This window comes from Myxine glutinosa, chromosome 14 (genome assembly GCF_964187855.1).
Source record: "Myxine glutinosa chromosome 14, kmMyxGlut1.1, whole genome shotgun sequence".
In the NCBI taxonomy this organism is placed as follows: domain Eukaryota; kingdom Metazoa; phylum Chordata; class Myxini; order Myxiniformes; family Myxinidae; genus Myxine; species Myxine glutinosa.
Window position 1 is genome coordinate 83,950,150 of NC_136274.1, and position 20,039 is coordinate 83,970,188.

At 46.3% G+C, this 20,039-nt stretch overlaps 1 protein-coding gene across 1 annotated transcript in view; it reads left to right on the forward strand.

Annotated features, from left to right (window-relative positions):
- The window catches only part of LOC144888853 (uncharacterized), a 79,283-nt gene extending 62,551 nt beyond the window's left edge, over positions 1-16,732 (forward strand). The window contains 3 exon segments of the mRNA XM_078768371.1: positions 386-469; positions 9,382-9,465; positions 16,691-16,732. Coding sequence (XP_078624497.1) covers positions 386-469; positions 9,382-9,465; positions 16,691-16,732 — 210 coding nt within the window.
- Positions 16,733-20,039: the final 3,307 nt, after the last annotated feature.

The window sequence follows — 20,039 nt, forward strand, 5'->3', positions numbered from 1 at the left end:
TTTATCATAATAATATCATAATATCATTTTTTTTTTTTTTTTTTATCATAATAATTAAATTAAACTAATTACTAATTTTACTAATTACTCTCGATGTCCCTGCTCTCAAATGTTGTGTTTGTGTCCTACCCCCTCTCTCCCCATCTTGTCTACCGCTCCCCATGTTATATGTTTTATGTGTCGGTTTGTCTTTCTGTGTGATTAATGTTGGCTCTTTCACGAGCCTCGATCTTGTTTTCAAAAAAAAAAATTAAAAAAAATCTCACACTAAACGAACATTGACAAAATGGTCCCTTGAGTGCACCTCACCCTTAACGCTCATGACCGTTTCAGTGGAATATCGTTGATTAATTCTCAATTTTGTTTTCTTGTTTCCATCACATAGGAACCCGTTGCTCAGAAGCCTCAAACGGTGTTCACGTTTTTGTGGATTGAACCTTTTAAAATCCTGATACCTTCCTTTCTGAAGGTAAGATCACATAAACCACTCCAGAAATGCACACTTTCATCCCAGAGGATATAAATGTACACCAGGTAAAAACACTCACAGCCACCCAAACAGGTAGCCTACACACTTTAACATACAGGTAAGAACAAGTCAGGACAACTACATATGCAAACACATAGCACTCGCAAAACCACATAGGCAACCGTGCCCCCCACCCCATGCTGCTCCTGATCGTCGAGGGACAACTTATCATCTGTGACCATTTCAGTGAAACAACTTTAACAAATTCTCAATTCTTGTTTTTCGTGTGTCCGTCATACAGAAACAGGTCCCTCCGAAGCCTCAAGGGGTTTTAGACTCTTTGTGGATAGAAATTTCAAAAGTTGCGACCTTTCTGAAGGTATGATCACACACCCACTCGAGAAATACACACACCGATACCACACTATGTGGTTTTTTACTATGTGATGTCTGCCAAACTATTCAGTGTTATAAGCCTTTGTTTTACAGAATTTTTGGTTTTTATTGAGTGGGTAATTAACTAGATAGTTATTTCCTAATTGATGTTAGAACAGTTACTTCATTATTTCCCAGATCAGCACTGTTGGGATAGTTTGTCTCATATATCCTTCTGTCCTTCCCTCTCCCTGCCCCCCTAAAGCCATTGTGTTTTCATCCATTACATGTCATGTTATTTCCTCTATTCATGCCCGTATTTAATTAATTACACCTCATTTAATGATGTGCAAGGCCTCAAGCCTGGAGGAGGGCCTTGGCATGTGATATCGTAGCCCAGGAGGTGTCCCCTGGTTGGTTGCAAGGGACTATGTGCTGTGGTCACAAGAGCTCTAATCACCAGACAAGGTGACCTGATATGCCTTTATCAGCCCCACCACAATCGCTTCTTCACCAGTCGTCGAGGTTCCCCTGGGGGAGTAGTCGAGGGTTCCCTGGGGGGTCGTCAGGTCTGGGTGTTGTGTTGGCCTGGCTTATCAACCAGGTCTGGTCCCACATGTCCACCTACGCTGGCGATGCTGTCTGCGTCCCTTGGAGACGTGTGTGGTTTTACCTGGTGAAGCTCGAGGGAGTTCCTTACCCTGTATCATTTTTGCTTGATTGGGTCACTTCTCCATTTCATTATCGATTAAATCTGTATTTTTCCTTATTTCTGTGGCTATTTGGATTACAGATCCACCAACTGAGGAACAAGTTTTTTGGAAAAAAACAAGAGTGCCAAATCCTTGGCGTGTAATTCCATTAATAATGTTAATCCACGCACAATTCACCTGTGTGTGCCGAGTTCACCTTCATGCTCAAGGCTTTACCTGAGTGTTTAACTCCAGTGTGACCTTCGGACTCGATCCCGTTATAATATTTTGGGAGCCCTGCCTGTGGATGCAGAGTCCAAATTTGGCTCTCCTGGGTGACTTGTACACAAGTTTGTGAAAATATTTGATTTCAGATCCTTGATCCAAAATCGTTGCTGATTCATCATTTTGTTCAGCACTGATTGGACAAATTGAAGTGAACATTGATCGATCGAGTGCTTTGAGTGCTACATTCACTTGCACTGAGACTCGAGTTACAGTGCCTTTCGAAAGTATTCACACCCCTTGACTTTGTCACATTTTCTGTTACATCTTGAATTTAAAATGGAATAAATGGAGATTTTTTTGTGACTGATCTACACAAATACCCCATAATGTCAAAGTGGAATTTTTTATTTTAATTTTTAACAAAATTTACAAAAATGAAAAGCTGAAATGTTTTGAGTCAATAAGTATTCAACCCCTTTATTATGACACTCCAAATTGAGCTCATGTGCATCTAATTTCCTTTGATCATCCTCGAGATGTCACTACAACTTGATTGGAGTCTATCTGTGGCCAATTCAATTGATTGGACATGATATAGAAAGAAACATCTTTCTATATAAGGTCCCACAGTTGACAGGGCACGTCAGAGCAGAAACTCGACAATGAAGTCCATGGAACTGACAGTAGAACTCCGAGATAGAATTGTGAGGAGGCATAGATCTGGGGAAGGTATAAAACAAAATTATCGTGTTGAAAGTTCCCAAGAGCACAGTGAGCTCCATCATTTGGAAATGGAAAGAATATGGAACTACCCAGACTCTTCCTGGAGCTGCCCGTCCGACAAAACTGAGCAACTCGGCAAGAAGGACCTTGGTCAGGGAGGTGACCACGAATCCAATGACCACTGACAGAACTAGCTTCCTTCGTTTAGATGGGAGAACCTGCCGGAAGGACAACGGTCTCTGCAGCACTTCAACTTCACAATTCTAGGTTTTATGGGAGAGTGGCGGAAGACGGAAGCAACTCCTGAGAAAAAGGGACATGTCAAAACGCCTGGAGTTTAGAAAAATGCATGTGAAAGACTCTTGAGAGCATGAGACGAAAATTGAACTCTTTTGCTGGAATTCAAAGCTTTACGTGAGGCAGAAACCGAGCACAGCTCATCACCCATCCAACGCCATCCCGACTGTTAAGCATGGTGGTGGCAGCATCATGCTATGGGGATGATTTTCGGAGGCGTGAGAGGTATTGGAGAGGAGTGAGGAGGTATTGGAGAGGCGGGAACTGTGGACGGAGAGCTGTGGTTTCCGTGCAGACATCGTGAGGACAAGCACGGCTGGGAAGAGCGAGCTGCACGCCAAGGCCGTTCGCTTCACGCGGAAGGCCTACTTCGCGCCAAGGAGTGTGTTTCATGCACAAAGACGCCAGGGCCTCGGACGATCTTTGATGATTCCTGACGAGATACACCAGCCGATTTAAGTGCCCACTAAATCACACCTCTGTTTTTCAGTTGGATTTCCCTTTGTCTGTATTTGGGTATGTTTGGGAGTGCTCCATTTGGGAATTTAGTTTATTGATCGTTTTTTCGTGCACCAAGCATTTTCATCAAGCATTTTCATTTTCATTTCATCAAGCATTTTCTTTTGTGCATCATCACCTTCGAAAGTGTTGCGTTTACATTCTGAACGCCTGGCCATCTTAGCTACTTAACGTGCAGTGTAAACGAACCTTTTCTTTGTTATCAATGGTGATCTCAAGCTTGTGGAGGAGCTTGTATGTGTAATGTATTTGGGAGGACGACTCGGCCATCCTTGTGCTTTTAGTTTTACATGAATTGACTTGGACCAGTGTGTACGGTGTGTACCCTGGTTAGAATAGGTACACCGTATCCCTGCGTGTCGTAAGAGACGACTAAGAGGGTTGGCGTCAGGAAGGGCATCCGGCCATAAAAACATTGCCTCAAAAAGAGAACCATGACAATTACAACTACATATGGGCAGGGTACAGCCCGAAGTGGAGATCGGTTTCTGAGGTTTGGGACATGGAATGTAGGGACAATGACAGGGAGATCAGGAGAAGTGGTGGAAGTATTGGTCAGAAGAAGAGTGGACATATGTTGTGTGCAAGAGACGAGATGGAAGGGAAGTGGTGTGAGAATGGTGAAGGGTAGGCAGGGACAGAAATACAAGTTTGTGTGGCAAGGGTGCCTGGAGGGTGTGAATGGTGTTGGTGTCCTGTTTTCTGAGGAGTTTGTAGACAGTGTGGTGAGTGTGACCAGAGTGAGTGATAGGTTGATGATGATTGGAAAGCTCTTGGTGAACATCATCTCGGGATATGCTCCGCAGGTTGGTCGGAGCGATGAAGAGAAGGACAAGTTCTGGTGTGCGATAGAGAAGCTGATGGAAAACGTGAAAGATGAGGAAGTTGTTGTGGTAGGAGGAGACCTAAATGGACATGTGGGAAGGAGTATGGACGGTTTTGAGGGAGTTCATGGGGGTTACGGATATGGTGTGAGAAATGGAGAAGGTGAAAGCATTTTGGAGTTTGCTGATGGAGCTGATTTGTTGATTTGTAATACTCAGTTCCAGAAAGGGGATAATAAGCTTGTTACATACACGTCAGGTGGGATGACGACAACTGTTGACTACCTGATGGTGCGTAGGCGAGATAGGGGGCACCTCCGGGACACAAAGGTGATCCCGGGGGAGGAGGCTGTTTCACAGCACCACTTGGTTGTCTGCGACATAAGGGTGAAAGGTGCGAGGAGAGCTCGGCGGTGAAGTACCAACCGAGAATGAAGGTGTGGAGGTTGAAAGAGGTGACAGTAAGGGAGGCATTAAAAGAGAGGCTGTGTCAGGTCGAGGATGATGTGGTTGAGCTTGAAAGTGGTTGGATGTCAATGAAAGATAGTCTGTTGGGAGCCGTTGGTGAGGTATGTGGATGGACAAAAGGACCACCGAGGCACTCGGAAACATGGTGGTGGGATGAAGTTGGAAAGAGGATTGACGAGAAGAGGAAGAAGTTGAAGAAGTGGCAGAAGGCGAAGGATACGGGAGCAGAAAAAGCTGAGCATGAAAGTTATAAGGCAGCCAGGAAGGCTGCAAAGAAATAGGAAGCAAAGGCGCAGGAGACATGGAGGAAAATGTTCGGAGAACGCTTGGATTCGGAAGAGGGTCAGAGAGCTTTATTCAGGATTGCAAAGCAGATAGCAAAAGAGAGGTGTGATGTGATGGGGGTGAGTTGCTTGAAGGATAAAAAACCACCTTTAGAGGCCATTTCCCTGCAAGCGGGGGTTGGCCTTTTTCGGGGACCGTGGTTGTTGTTGTTTTTTGGTCCCCTTTTTGAAGCAATGTTTTACGGCCGGATGCCCTTCCTGACGCCAACCCTTTTTGTCGCCTTTTTACGACAAACAGGGAATTACCAGTGAACTGGTACTCAATTTGCCGACCTCGGAAGGATGACAGGCTGAGTCAACCCCCTGGCGTTAATTCAGCGATTGACCGGGATTCAAACCCAGGATCCTAGGATCCTAAGCCCTCACCCTAGCCGCTTGCCCAACACCAGGGCTCCAACACCAGGGCAGTTGCTTGAAGGATGAAGTGGGACAAATCGTTGTCGACCCAGATGGAATTAAAGGAAGATGGAAAAGATGTATGGAAATGCTGTTGAATACAGAGAATGAATGGGATGGCAACATAGAGAGTAACCCAGTTTTAGGACCGGCAGAGAAGATAACTGAGAAGGAAGTTGAGGAAGCGATAAAAGCAATGAAGAGTAGAAAAGCGGGAGGGCCGACGGGAGTTGTGGGAGATATGTTGAAGGCAGCAGGAAGTTGGGGTGTGAAGAGAATGACAGAGATCTGTAATCTGGTGGTGAAAGAAGGCCGCATTCCAGTGGTTTGGGAACTGAGTACCCTTGTCCCTCTATGCAAGGGGAAAGGTGACCCTCTGGAGTGTGGCTCGTACCGAGCGATAAAGTTATTGGAGCATGGAATGAAGGTATTGGAAAGGGTGTTGGAGAGGAGGATAAGGAAGAAGGTGAAGATCGACGAAATGCAGTTTGGATTTATGCCAGGAAGAGGAACGACAGACGCGCTCTTTATTGTGAGGCAGTTGCAGGAGAAGTACATGGAGAAGAGGAAGAAGTTGTTTCTTGGGTTTGTTGATCTGGAGAAAGCATTCCATAGGGTTCCACGCGAAGTATTGACATGGGCATTGAGGAAGTTAGAAGTGGAGGAATGGTTGATCAGAGTTGTGATGGCAATGTACAATAGAGCGCGCACAGCTGTAAGGATGAAGGACGGGAACAGTGGTGAGTTTGAGGTGAAGGTGTCTAAATCTTGTGTCCCAAACCCATCCCTCTCTGTACCCACCGTACCCAGTCGTACCCAGCTGCTCCTGGACTCTGTGTCCTTTCCTCCTGACAAGGTGGAAAAGTTTCTGTCAACCCTCGACTCTGATTCTGCAACTGGTACTGACGGCATCAGCCCACGGGTCCTAAAATCATGTTCTTCTGCTCTTTCACTCCCTCTTTCTGTTCTCTTCACCCTCTCTTTTGCTCAAGGTCATCTGCCATCTGCTTGGAAATCAGCCAACATCACCGCTTTGCACAAAAAAGGTGCAAAAACAGATCCCAGCAACTACAGACCAATCAGCCTTCTCCCAATTATCAGCAAAGTCATGGAATCCATCATTGCTTCAGATATTAAATCTTTCCTCTTCTCCAATGGCTTGATGTCTGATCATCAATTTGGTTTCAGACCTGGTCACTCTACTCTGGACATGCTGCTTCTGCTTTCTCAACAATGGATGGAGGTCCTCAACACCAAACAGGAAATTAGAGCTGTCTCCCTTGACATTTCACGTGCCTTCGATACGGTCTGGCACCCTGCTCTGCTCTCCAAACTCTCCTCCTTTGGTATCCATGGAAATCTCCACGCATGGCTGGCGGACTTCCTCTCTGGTCGTAGTCAACATGTGGCCCTGAATGGGTTTCTCTCATCTCCTCTTCCTGTTCAGGCTGGAGTTCCCCAAGGTAGTGTTCTGGGCCCTGTGCTTTTTCTGGTCTTCATCAATGATCTCTCTGACTCTCTTGAAAATCCTCTCTATCTCTTTGCTGACGACTCTGCTCTCTGTCGCTCCATTCCTCATCCCTCAGATCGGCAGTCTGCAGCCTCCTCACTCTCTGCAGACCTGGACAAAATCACAGACTGGTCAAACAAGTGGAACATGTCTTTCAATCCTGACAAATCTCACACTCTTACAATGTCTCTCCGAAAGGACCGACTGGACAACCCTCCCATCTACTTTCTCAACAATCCTCTCCAAGAAGTTCTGTCGCTCAAGCTTTTGGGTCTCGCTATCTGCCATGATCTTTCTTGGGAAAACCACATTTCCAAGCTGGCCTCCAAAGCCAGTCGCCGACTGGGCATCCTCCGTCGTGCGAAGTCCTTCCTTGGCACACCTGAGCTCCTCACCACATACAAGGCTTTCATCCGCAGCTCAATGGAATACTGTTCCCCCCTCTGGGCTGGTGCTCCTGCCTCACACCTTGCTCGGCTTCACGCTGTTGAGGCCAAAGCTTTCAGAATCATTGGAATCTCCTGCGATGTAGTCAACGCCGAGGGCCTTTCAGTCACTCACCGCAGGCAGGTTGGTGGTCTTTCTGTCTTCTACCGACTCCTCTCCGGCCTTGCTCCCCCAGCTCTCTCTGTGCTCTGTCCCCCCAATATTCCTTCAGGTCGCACAAGATCTGCCTGCAACCCTCTTATGGTTAAACTGCCAAAGTCTAGGCTCTCTGCTCACCTTCACTCTTTCATTCCCCTTTTCTCCCGCCTCTGGAACAAACTCCCCCACTCCCTTCAATCCCACTCCTCCCTCCAGGTCTTTAAAACAGCTGTTCACCACCATCTCTTATCGTCCCCCATCGAAAACCTTGATCTTTTCTACCCCCGGTAATTCACCCCAGAGTCCTTGCAGTGTTCATATGTTTTAATCCTCTCCCACCTCCCCCCAAGTCCTCCCGATGTCCCTGCTCTCAAATGTTGTGTTTGTGTCCTTCCCCCTCTTCCCCCTCTCTTTTGTGTCCTTCCCCCTCTCTCCCCATCTTGTCTGCCGCTCCCCTTGTTTTTTTTGTTTTGTGTGTCGGTTTGTCTTTTTGTGTGATTAATGTTAGCTCTTTCACGAGCCTCGATCTTGTATACAAAAAAAAAAAGAAAAAAAAAGTGGGAGTGCATCAGGGGTCGGTACTAAGTCCACTACTATTTGTAGCTGTGATGGAGGTGCTGGCTCAGACCGTAAAGGAGGGTTTTCCGTGGGAGTTGTTGTATGCAGATGATCTTGTGTTGATTGCGGAAAGTATGGATGGACTGAAGGAAAAGATGAACAAGTGGAAGGAAAGTATGGAGACAAAAGGTCTGAAGGTGAATATCGGAAAGACGAAGGTGATGGCAAGTGGTAAAGCATGTGGTGAGGTGGAAAGAACTGGGAAGTGGCCATGTGCTGTGTGCAGGAACGGTGCCGGAGTGAACTCCATTCAATGTACAATGTGCGCTGAGTGGGTTCATCAAAAATGTAGTGGTCTGAGAGGGTCATTAACCAGTGTGGCAGCTACATTCAAATGTAAGGTGTGCACAGAGGGAGCTGCAGATGGAGGAAATGTTGAGTTGCATCTTGGAGACGGCATGAAGCTGGAAGGTGTGAAAACATTTTGCTATCTCGGAGACATGCTGAATGGAGAAGCTGGATCAGACTCGGCAACGGTTGCTCGAGTGAGATGTGCATGGAAGAAGTTTCGGGAACTGAGTGGCGTGCTGATGAGGAGGGGAGTGTCGTTGAAGCTGAAGGGAAAGGTGTATGCTGCATGTGTGAGAAGTGTTATGATTTATGGGAGCGAGACATGGGTCATGAATGTAGAGCAGCAACGAAGGCTGGAAAGGGTGGAAATGCGAATGGTTCGATGGATGTGCGGAGTATCGTTGAGAGAGAGGAAGACAAATGATGAATTGCGAAAGATGATGGGAATAGAGCCTGTGATTGATGCTGTGAAGAGGAACAGGTTGAGACGGTTTGGTCATGTGTTGAGGAAGGATGAAAGTGACTGGTTGAGAAGAGTGATGGAAATAAATGTAGAAGAAAGTAGAGGACGGGGCAGACCGAGAAAGACTTGGCTAAAGACGGTGGAAGAAGACATGCGGGCAAGGGGGTTAACCAGGAGAGATGCAGAAAATAGGGCAAAATGGAGAAGATTGTCATGGGGACCCCAAGGCTAACCCCCGCTCTTGCAGGGAAAATGGCCTTAAAATGCATGTTGTTGTTGTTGTTGTTGTTGTCCCTGCTCTCAAATGTTGTGTTTGTGTCCTTCCCCCTCTCTCCCCATCTTGTCTACTGCTCCCCTTATTTTGTGTTTTATGTGTCGGTTAGACTTTTTGTGTTATTAATGTTGGCTCTTTCACGAGCCTCGATCTTGTATACAAAAAATTAAAAAAATAAAATCTCACACTAAACGAACATTGACAAAATGGTCCCTTGAGTGCACCTCACCCTTAACGCTCATGACCGTTTCAGTGCAATATCTTTGATTAATTCTCAATTTTGTTTTCTTGTTTCCATCACATAGGAACCCGTTGCTCAGAAGCCTCAAACGGTGTTCACGTTTTTGTGGATTGAACCTTTTAAAATCCTGATACCTTCCTTTCTGAAGGTAAGATCACATAAACCACTCCAGAAATGCACACTTTCATCCCAGAGAATATAAATGTACTCCAGGTAAAAACACTCACAGCCACCCAAACAGGTACACATTATAACATGCAGGTAATAACAGGTCAGGACAACTACATACGCAAACACATACCACTCGCAAATAGGCAACCGTGCCCCCACCCCATAGCACTCCTGATCGTTGAGGGACAACTTATCATCTGTGACCATTTCAGTGAAACAACTTTAACAAATTCTCAATTCTTGTTTTTCGTGTGTCCATCATACAGAAACAGGTCCCTCCGAAGCCTCAAGGGGTTTTAGACTCTTTGTGGATAGAAATTTCAAAAGGTGCGACCTTTCTGAAGGTATGATCACACACCCACTCGAGAAATACACACACCGATACCACACTATGTGTTTTTTTTACTATGTGATGTCTGCCAAACTATTCAGTGTTATAAGCCTTTGTTTTACAGAGTTTTTGGTTTTTATTGAGTGGGTAATTAACGAGATAGTTATTTCCTAATTGGTGTTAGAACAGTTACTTCATTATTTCCCAGATTAGCACTGTTGGGATAGTTTGTCTCATATTTCCGTCTGTCCTTCCCTCTCCCTGCCCCCCTAAAGCCATTGTGTTTTCATCCATGGCATGTCCTGTTATTTCCTATATTCATGTCCGCATTTAATTAATTACACCTCGTGCAATGATGCACAAGGCCTCAAGCCTGGAGGAGGGCTTTGGCATGTGATATCGTAGCCCAGGAGGTGTCCCCTGGTTGGTTGTAAGGGACTATGAGCTGTGGTCATAAGAGCTCTCATCACCAGACAAGGTGACCTGATATGCCTTTATCAGCCCCACCACAATCGCTTCTTCACCAGTCGTCGAGGTTCCCCTGGGGGAATAGTCGAGGGTCCCCTGGGGGGTTGTCAGGTCTGGGAGTAGTGTTGGCCCGGCTTATCAACCAGGTCTGGTCCCACATGTCCACCTACGCTGGCGATGCTGTCTGCGTCCCTTGGAGATGTGTGTGGTTTTACCTGGTGTAGCTCGAGGGAGTTCCTTACCCTGTATCATTTTTGCTTGATTGGATCACTTCTCCATTTCATGATCGATTAAATCTCTATTTTTCCTTATTTCTGTGGCTATTTGGATTACAGATCCACCAACTGAGGACACGTTTTTTTGGAAAAAACAAGAGTGCCAAATCCTTGGTGTGTAATTCGATTAATAGTGTTAAATAGGAACATCTTCTCTTCTGGACTTGGTTATGACTAACTTCCCTGAAAATGTCTGCTGCTCTTCTTCTGCTCCAATCGGGTCATCTGATCATGTCCTTGTTAAAGTGGACATCTCTCTGACCATCCTCAGGGAGCCTGCTCAGCGTCGACGAGTCTGGCATTTCACTCAGGCCAACTGGCATGGTCTTCAAGCAGCCATCAATCATCTGGACTGGTCTCCCATCTCTACCACCTCTGACATCAACTCATCCTGGGAATTCTTCCAAAGTAAATTGCTCTCTCTCATGCACAGATTTATCCCATCTCGTCTTCAGTTGTCATACCCTTCCTCCCGTCCATGGTACACGGAATCTTGTGGTGAGGCTGTTGCCCAGAAACAACTTGCCTTCGTCTCCTGGAAAGCAAATCCAACGGAAGGAAATCTCATTTCCTTTCACAAAGCCCGAAACAAGTGTGTGTCCACCCTCAGGAGAGCCAGGAAACAATATCTCTCCGTTCTCAAGACCGAACTCTCTTATCTGTCTCCCTCTTCCAAATCCTGGTGGTGTCTGGTCAAATCCGTTTCTGGTGTTTGTTCCCCCTCCATCCCCTCCCTTACCTCAAACGGCTACACAGCTGACTCCGCACGTGAAAAAGCTGAATGCCTCAACTCTGTGTTTGCCTCTAAATCTTGTGTCCCAAACCCATCCCTCTCTGTACCCACCATACCCAGTCGTACCCTGCTGCTCCTGGAGTCAGTGTCCTTTCCTCCTGACAAGGTGGAAAAGTTTCTGTCAACCCTCTACTCTGATTCTGCAACTGGACCCGACGGCATCAGCCCACGGGTCCTAAAATCCTGCTCTGCCGCTCTATCTCACCCTCTCTCTGTTCTCTTCACCCTCTCTTTTGCTCAAGGTCAACTACCATCTGCTTGGAAATCAGCCAACATCACCGCTATGCACAAAAAAAGGTGCAAAAACAGATCCTAGCAACTACAGACCAATCAGCCTTCTCCCAATTATCAGCAAAGTCATGGAATCCATCATTGCTTCGGATATGAAATCTTTCCTCTTCTCCAATGGCTTGATCTCTGATCATCAATTTGGTTTCAGACCAGGTCACTCTACTCTGGACATGCTGCTTCTGCTGTCTCAACAATGGATGGAGGTCCTCAATGCCAAACAGGAAATTAGAGCTGTCTCCCTCGACATATCACGTGCCTTCGACACGGTCTGGCACCCCGCTCTGCTCACCAAACTCTCCTCCTTTGGTATCCATGGAAATCTCCACGCATGGCTGGCGGACTTCCTCTCTAATCGTCGTCAACGTGTGGCCCTGAATGGGTTTCTCTCATCTCCTCTTCCTGTTCAGGCTGGAGTTCCCCAAGGCAGTGTTCTGGGCCCCGTGCTTTTTCTGGTCTTCATCAATGATCTCTCTGACTCTCTTGAAAATCCTCTCTATCTCTTTGCTGATGACTCCACTCTCTGCCGCTCCATTCCTCTTCCCTCAGATCGGCAGTCTGCAGCCTCCTCACTCTGAAGACTTGGGCAAAATCACAGACTGGTCAAACAAGTGGAACATGTCTTTCAATCCTGACAAATCTCACACTCTTACTATGTCTCTCCAAAAAGATCGACTGGACAACCCTCCCATCTACTTTCTCAACAATCCTCTCCAAGAAGTTCTGTCGCTCAAGCTTTTGGGTCTCACTATCTGCCATGATCTTTCTTGGGAAAACCACATATCCAAGCTGGCCTCCAAAGCCAGTCACCGACTGGGCATCCTCCGTCATGCGAAGTCCTTCCTCGGCACACCTGAGCTCCTCACCACATACAAGGCTTTCATCCGCAGCTCAATGGAATACTGTTCTCCCCTATGGGCCGGTGCTCCTGCCTCACACCTAGCTCGGCTTCACGCTGTTGAAACCAAAGCTTTCAGAATTATTGGAATCTCCCGCGATGAAGCTACCTCTGAGGGCCTTTCACTCACTCACCGCAGGCAGGTAGGTGGTCTTTCTGTCTTCTACCGACTCCTCTCCGGCCTTGCACCCCCAGCTCTCTCTGTGCTCTGTCCCCCAAATATTCCTACAGGTCGCACAAGATCTGCCAGCAACCCTCTGATTGTTAAACTGCCGAAATCTCGGCTCTCTGCTCACCTTCACTCTTTCATTCCTCTTTTCTCCCGCCTCTGGAACAAACTCCCTCACTCCCTTCAATCCCAATCCTCCCTCCAGGTCTTTAAAACAGCTGTTCACCACCATCTCTTATCTTCCCCCATCCAAAACCTTGATCTTTTCTACCCCCGCTAATTCACCCCAGATCCACCTTGTTTGAAATTCCAACTTCTTTCCTGGAAGTCCTGGCAGTGTCCATATGTTTTATACCTCTCCCACCGCCCCCTTCCCATGCCCCCCCCCCCCCAAAGCCCTCGCCTTCTCTCAGATCTCTCGATGTCTCCATGTCTCTCGGTCCCTGCTCTCAAATGTTGTGTTTGTGTCCTTCCCCCTCTCTCCCCATCTTGTCTACCGCTCCCGATGTTATATGTTTTATGTGTCGGTTTCGGTTTGTCTTTCTGTGTGATTAATGTTCGCTCTTTCACGAGCCTCGATCTTGTATACAAAAAAAAAAAAAAAAAAAAAAAAAAACCCACGCACAATTCACCTGTGTGTGCCGAGTTCACCTTCATGCTCAAGGTTTTACCAGAGTGTTTAACTCCAGTGGCACCTTCCGACTCGATCCCGTTATAATATTTTGGGAGCCCTGCCTGTGGATGCAGAGTCCAAATTTGGCTCTCCTGGGTGACTTGTACACAAGTTTGTGAAAATTTTTGATTTGAGATCGTTGATCCAAAAACGTTGCTGATTCATAATTTTGTTCAGTACTGATTGGACAAATTGAAGTGAACATGGATCGATCGTGTGCTTTGAGTGCTACATTCACCTGCACTGAGACTCGAGTTACATTGCCTTTTGAAAGTATTCACACCCCTTGACTTTTTTTACATTCTCTGTTACATCCTGAATTTAAAATGGAATAAATGGAGATTTTTTTGTGACTGATCTCCACAAAATACCCCATAATGTCAAAGTGGAATATTTAAAATATATATTTGACAACATTTATAAAAATGAAAAGCTGAAATGTTTTGAGTCAATAAGTATTCAACCTCTTTATTATGACACTCCAAATTGAGCTCATGTGCATCCAATTTCCTTTGATCATCCTCGAGATGTCACTACAACTTGATTGGAGTCTATCTGTGGCCCATTCAATTGATTGGACATGATATAGAAAGAAACACACCTTTCGATATAAGGCCCCACAGTTTACAGGGCACGTCAGAGCAGAAACTCGACAATGAAGTCCATGGAACTGACAGTAGAACTCCGAGATAGAATTGTGAGGAGGCATAGATCTGGGGAAGGTATAAAACAAAATTATCGTGTTGAAAGTTCCCAAGAGCACAGTGAGCTCCATCATTTGGAAATGGAAAGAATATGGAACTACCCAGACTCTTCCTGGAGCTGCCCGTCCGACAAAACTGAGCAACTCGGCAAGAAGAACCTTTGTCAGGGAGGTGACCACGAACCCAATGACCACTCTGAGAGAACTAGATTCCTTGGTTTAGATGGGAGAACCTGCCGGAAGGACAACGGTCTCTGCAGCACTTCAACTTCACAATTCTAGGTTTTATGGGAGAGTGGCGGAAGACGGAAGCAACTCCTGAGAAAAAGGGACATGACAAAACGCCTGGAGTTTTGAAAAATGCATGTGAAAGACTTGAGAGCGTGAGGCAAAATATTCTGTGTTCTGATGAGACGAAAATTGAACTCTTTTGCTGGAATTCAAAGCGTTATGTGAGGCAGAAACCGAGCACAGCCCATCACCCATCTAACGCCATCCCTACTGTTAAGCATGGTGGTGGCAGCATCATGCTAAGGGGATGATTTTCAGAGGCAGGGACTGAAGACTTGTAAGGATAGAGGGAACAATGAATGGAGCCAAATACAGGCAAATCCTTGAGGAGAACCTGCTTCAGAGTACAAAAGACCTTGGACTGTGACAAAGATTTACTTTCCAACAAGACAATGACCCCAAACGTACAGCCAAAGCAATGCTGAAATGGCTTCAGAACAAGAACGTGAAAGTCCTTGAGTGGCCCAGCCAAAGGCCGAACTTGAATACCTTTAAGAATCTGTGGAAAGACTTGAAGATTGCTGTCCACCCATGCTCTCCATCCAACGTTTTTTTTTTTTTTTGTTTTTTTTGTATACAACATCGAGGCTCGTGAAAGAGCTAACATTAATCACACAAAAAGTCAAACCGACACACAAAACACAAAAAACAAGGGGAGCGGCAGACAAGATGGGAAGAGAAGGGGAAGGACACAAACACAACATTTGAGAGCAGGGACATCGGGAGGACTTGGGGGGAGGTGGGAGAGGTATAAAACATATGAACACTGCAAGGACTCTGGGGTGAATTACCGGGGGTAGAAAAGATCAAGGTTTTGGATGGGGGAAGATAAGAGATGGTGGTGAACAGCTGTTTTAAAGACCTGGAGGGAGGAGTGGGATTGAAGGGAGTGGGGGAGTTTGTTCCAGAGGCGGGAGAAAAGGGGAATGAAAGAGTGAAGGTGAGCAGAGAGCCTAGATTTTGGCAGTTTAACCATAAGAGGGTTGCAGGCAGATCTTGTGCGACCTGAAGGAATATTGGGGGGACAGAGCACAGAGAGAGCTGGGGGAGCAAGGCCGGAGAGGAGTCGGGCGAAGACAGAAAGACCACCAACCTGCCTGCGGTGAGTGAGTGAAAGGCCCTCGGAGTTGACTTCATCGCAAGAGATTCCAATGATTCTGAAAGCTTTGGCCTCAACAGCGTGAAGCCGAGCTAGGTGTGAGGCAGGAGCACCAGCCCAGAGGGGGGAACAGTATTCCATTGAACTGCGGATGAAAGCCTTGTATGTGGTGAGGAGCTCAGGTGTGCCAAGGAAGGACTTCGCACGACGGAGGATGCCCAGTCGGCGACTGGCTTTGGAGGCCAGATTTGAAATGTGGTTTTCCCAAGAAAGATCATGGCAGATTGTGAGACCCAAAAGCTTGAGCGACAGAACTTCTTGGAGAGGATTGTTGAGAAAGTAGATGGGAGGGTTGTCCAGTCAGTCCTTTCGGAGAGACATTGTAAGAGTGTGAGATTTGTCAGGATTGAAAGACATGTTCCACTTGTTTGCCCAGTCTGTGATTTTGTCCAGGTCTGCAGAGAGTGAGGAGGCTGCAGACTGCCGATCTGAGGGATGAGGAATGGAGCGGCAGAGAGTGGAGTCATCAGCAAAGAGATAGAGAGGATTTTCCAGAGAGTCGGAGAGATCATTGATGAAGACCAGAAATAGCACAGGGCCCAGAACACTGCCTTGGGGAACTCCAGCCTGAACAGGAAGGGGAGATGAGAGAAATCCATGTGCATCCAATTTCCTTTGATCATCCTCGAGATGTCTTGACATTGCTTGACACTTGACAACTTGACATAGCTTGAGCAAAATAGCAAGGAAGAATGGGAGAAACGCCCCAAATCCAGATGTGCAAAACTGATACAGACATATCCAAGAAGACTTGAAGCTGTAATCGCTGCCTACGAAGTATTGACTCAGGGGGCTGAATACTAATGTAAATTTGTTATTTCTGCATTTCATTTTCAGTAAATTTGTAAAAAACTCCAATAACATGTTTTCACTTTGACATTATGGGTGTTCTGTGTTGGTTAGTGACAAAAAAAAATCTCAATTCAATCAACACACAGTAAAACAACAAGTGGTGTGATTACTTTCTGAAGGCACTCACTGTACCTCTGCTTTAAGTCACGTTCAATCATCCTTCACGTGCTCATGTGTGAATAAACTAAAGTTGTTTACATTTTAAAATATTGTTTTGATAAACCTGTGTTGAACTTGACGAGCTGTAACACAAAGTGAAAACCTTACTCTCTTTAACATTTTTGGTTTTTGTTTTCTTGCAGTCCCTGAAAGGTGCGACTTCATTTTCAAAAGAACGTAAGTGACTTCTGATCGTACATTCTGTTTGTCCTGTTCTGTTACCGATAACTGGATAATTTCTAAATATTTCATAGCAGTGACAACATCCAAACAATACTGAACATTCTCTGTTGCACAAGTCTTGTGCGGAACAGATCAAACATGGCTCCCAGCAGCACGAGTCTTGTGCGAAACAGATCAAACATGGCTCCCAGCAGCACGAGTCTTGTGCGAAACAGATCAAACATGGCTCCCAGCAGCACGAGTCTTGTGCGAAACAGATCAAACATGGCTCCCAGCAGCACGAGTCTTGTGCGAAACAGATCAAACATGGCTCCCAGCAGCACGAGTCTTGTGCGAAACAGATCAAACATGGCTCCCAGCAATAAATCATTTGATTAGCATGACTGAGTGAAAACCGTTAAACCTCACTGCCGGGTCACGTGATAAATCATGTGATACCTGATAACTCTCAGGATCATGTTACGTCTTTCTGTAACATTAGGCTACATTTACCAAAAATATTAGGTTCCTAATGGATATAAGTTTTAGTGTATGGGAATTATTTAGGGTTCTCAAATAAAAACAAATCACCCTTTATTATCCCAACGATTGAAATGTCCCCAAAGGTTCTCTCTTAACCCCCTCTTGTTTTATTTATTTATTTTTTACAGAGCTGACCTCATCATTGCAGATTTTATGGATTTATAGTAAAAATGATGTTGTGAAGCTTTTGCTCGTGAGCTGCATCATCTTGGCTGTTTTGACGTGGACCTTGAAAATCTTCATTGAGGTATGGATTTGGTGTGTCTTTCTGTCTGTGTCGTACTTGTGTGTTCCATAAAGCTCTTCTTCATCACTAACTGACTCACTCGTATGAACTCTCGTATCACAAGACTGTCCATAAATGTCAAGACTGTCCTCGAACGTGACGGTATCAAAAAGTAAACGAGAAGACGTCATGCAGAGCACGACACTTGTAAAATCCACCCCCACCCCCCACGCCCTCCCCAAAAAGATTGCAATTGACCCAGCAAATTGGCAATTTCATCAAGATTAAAATTGACGATCGTGATGAAAGCTCGGGTCAATAGGAAGAAAAGTGGCGATTTTTCAGATGAAAATTGATGATTTTGGAAGTTTGACCTCGAGTTGACTTTTGACCTCAAAATTAGTTGGTTTCCCTATTTAGTGACTCAATATACAAATGCTGTTCAATTTTCAAGTCAATCGGATGAAAAATGGCGATTTTAGAAATTTGACCTCCAGATGACTTTTGACCTCAAAATCAATCGGCTTCTCACAGCTTGGTGAAGTTTTGTGATGATTGGTTTAGAATTGTGACATGCAGACTGGTGACAAACAAACAAACAAACAGACAGACAGAATAACAAACGAAACCAACCAATACACTTGAAAAATCTTCGATTTTGCAAGTAATAATAGTGTTACAGACGCGGTTGTGGATGTTGGTTTACCGAGCGGTTTGGTATGACCACGTCTGCACAGTTTACCCGATTCCACCCGAACGTTGACTAATCGCGCTACGCTAGATCAATTGAGGAAAAGGACACAACGGCTGGGATTAAAATGACACGACACCAGGGATACGGTTCTCAAGACCTCCGGAGGAGGTTATATTAGGGCGGAAGGTTAGATTACAGGAATGAGAGGGACAGCATAGAAAGACAGGCACTTAGACACACTTATCTTATTCCCTGACAGACGACAGATAAACAGGACAAAACTGACTCACACGGGGATTGATGGCAAGGAAAGGCAGAATCGATGGCTCCAGGTGCACCTGGGCTCAGGGCAGGATCGACCCGGTCCGGTCTAGAGATGCGGGGAGGTCGCAGCGCTCGGATGTGGTGATTGTCTTCTCAAGCTGGGGGCGCATCTGACGTCACATCCGGTAAGTCGCTGCGTATATCCGGCGGGGAGTGACACGCCCTCGGCTCGTTAGCTCCGCCCCAGATGGAATCGGTCCGCCCTTCTTATTGGGTGCGGGGGGTTTACCAGGCTCCGCCCTTGACGAGGAGCTGACAGCCAGCCCCTTCGTGGTAACCCCGTGGAGCGCATGGGTAATGGCGGCTAACCGAGCCGGAGTGAGGACGCACACTCCCCGCGCGCGCCGTTGTTGTAGTTGTTGTTGTAGTTGTAGTTGTTGTTGTTGTTTGGGGAAGAAGATGGGAGGAGGTATGGGAAGGTCCTAAACTCACTACTGGTGCCATATAATCATATTCTGGTGCAACGAAGAGTCAGAATTAATGGAAACGAGTCCTTAACTGACATAGACTAAGAATAACTAGCAAGATGTCCGAAAGTTGTCTACGTGAGATGCGGTGGACCTGGGCACGACATTTAATGGGGGAAAGAGGGGAAGGTCGGTTCTACAGAGTGTTGTTTACAGACAATGGGACTAGGGAATGGGGGATTGGGGATAGTTGGGGAGTATTGGGGAAATAGGGGAATATTTACAAGCGGATATGGAGGCCAAATTCCATATTCGCAACATTGCACCCTTCTCTACCCTCGGGGCGTCCCGACCCGATAAATTTTTACCTATTTTAGTGTGGCACGCAGATGTAGTTCCCTCTACTATTAACTCTACCCTGAGTGCGACAGTTTTACAGATATTCACAAATGAGTAAATATGTCCCCCTGCGACGTTGCACCCTTCTCCTCACAGAAACACCCCCACAGGATAACCGAATCCGGAAAGAATTCGCAAACTAAACATACAGCCGGTAGGGAGCATTATTTACACGACTACGCTGCTATTTACACTACGATCCAGGACCTGTTTCTGGAGGAACACATGCAGATGTTATGCATAGAGAGAGCACGCATGCCAGCATCGATACACCAACCCACGAGTGCTCTGTGGCCTACGGCCTTTAATAATGTGCAGAGCACCCCTTCCCAGCACCAAAAGCACCACCCCATCACACAGTCAGCACCATCCGGTGCACCAATAAAGTGTTTAGTGATTATTGTGTGGTGTCGCAGCCGGCCGATGTTCTGCCGCTGGTCTTGCCTTCGTGTGGTGCACTTGGCCTTCTTACTTCCTTAGAAAAATAAAGAAAGGCGCCAACCGCGTCCATTTCTTTATTGTGGCCGTCAGGGGGCCAACTGTTAGTGGTTCACCTTGTATGGCATAGGTGCCACGTTGACCCATAGGTCCATCCATGGGTGGTGCTTGGCCGCAAAAGAACTGCGGTCCATTGTGGGTGGCCACCAAAATTGCGGTCCATATGGTGTATCGATCCCGGCAGCAAGCAGCGAAAGTGCAGGCCCACAACTGCGTAGCCAGCACCTCTCTCTCCTCTC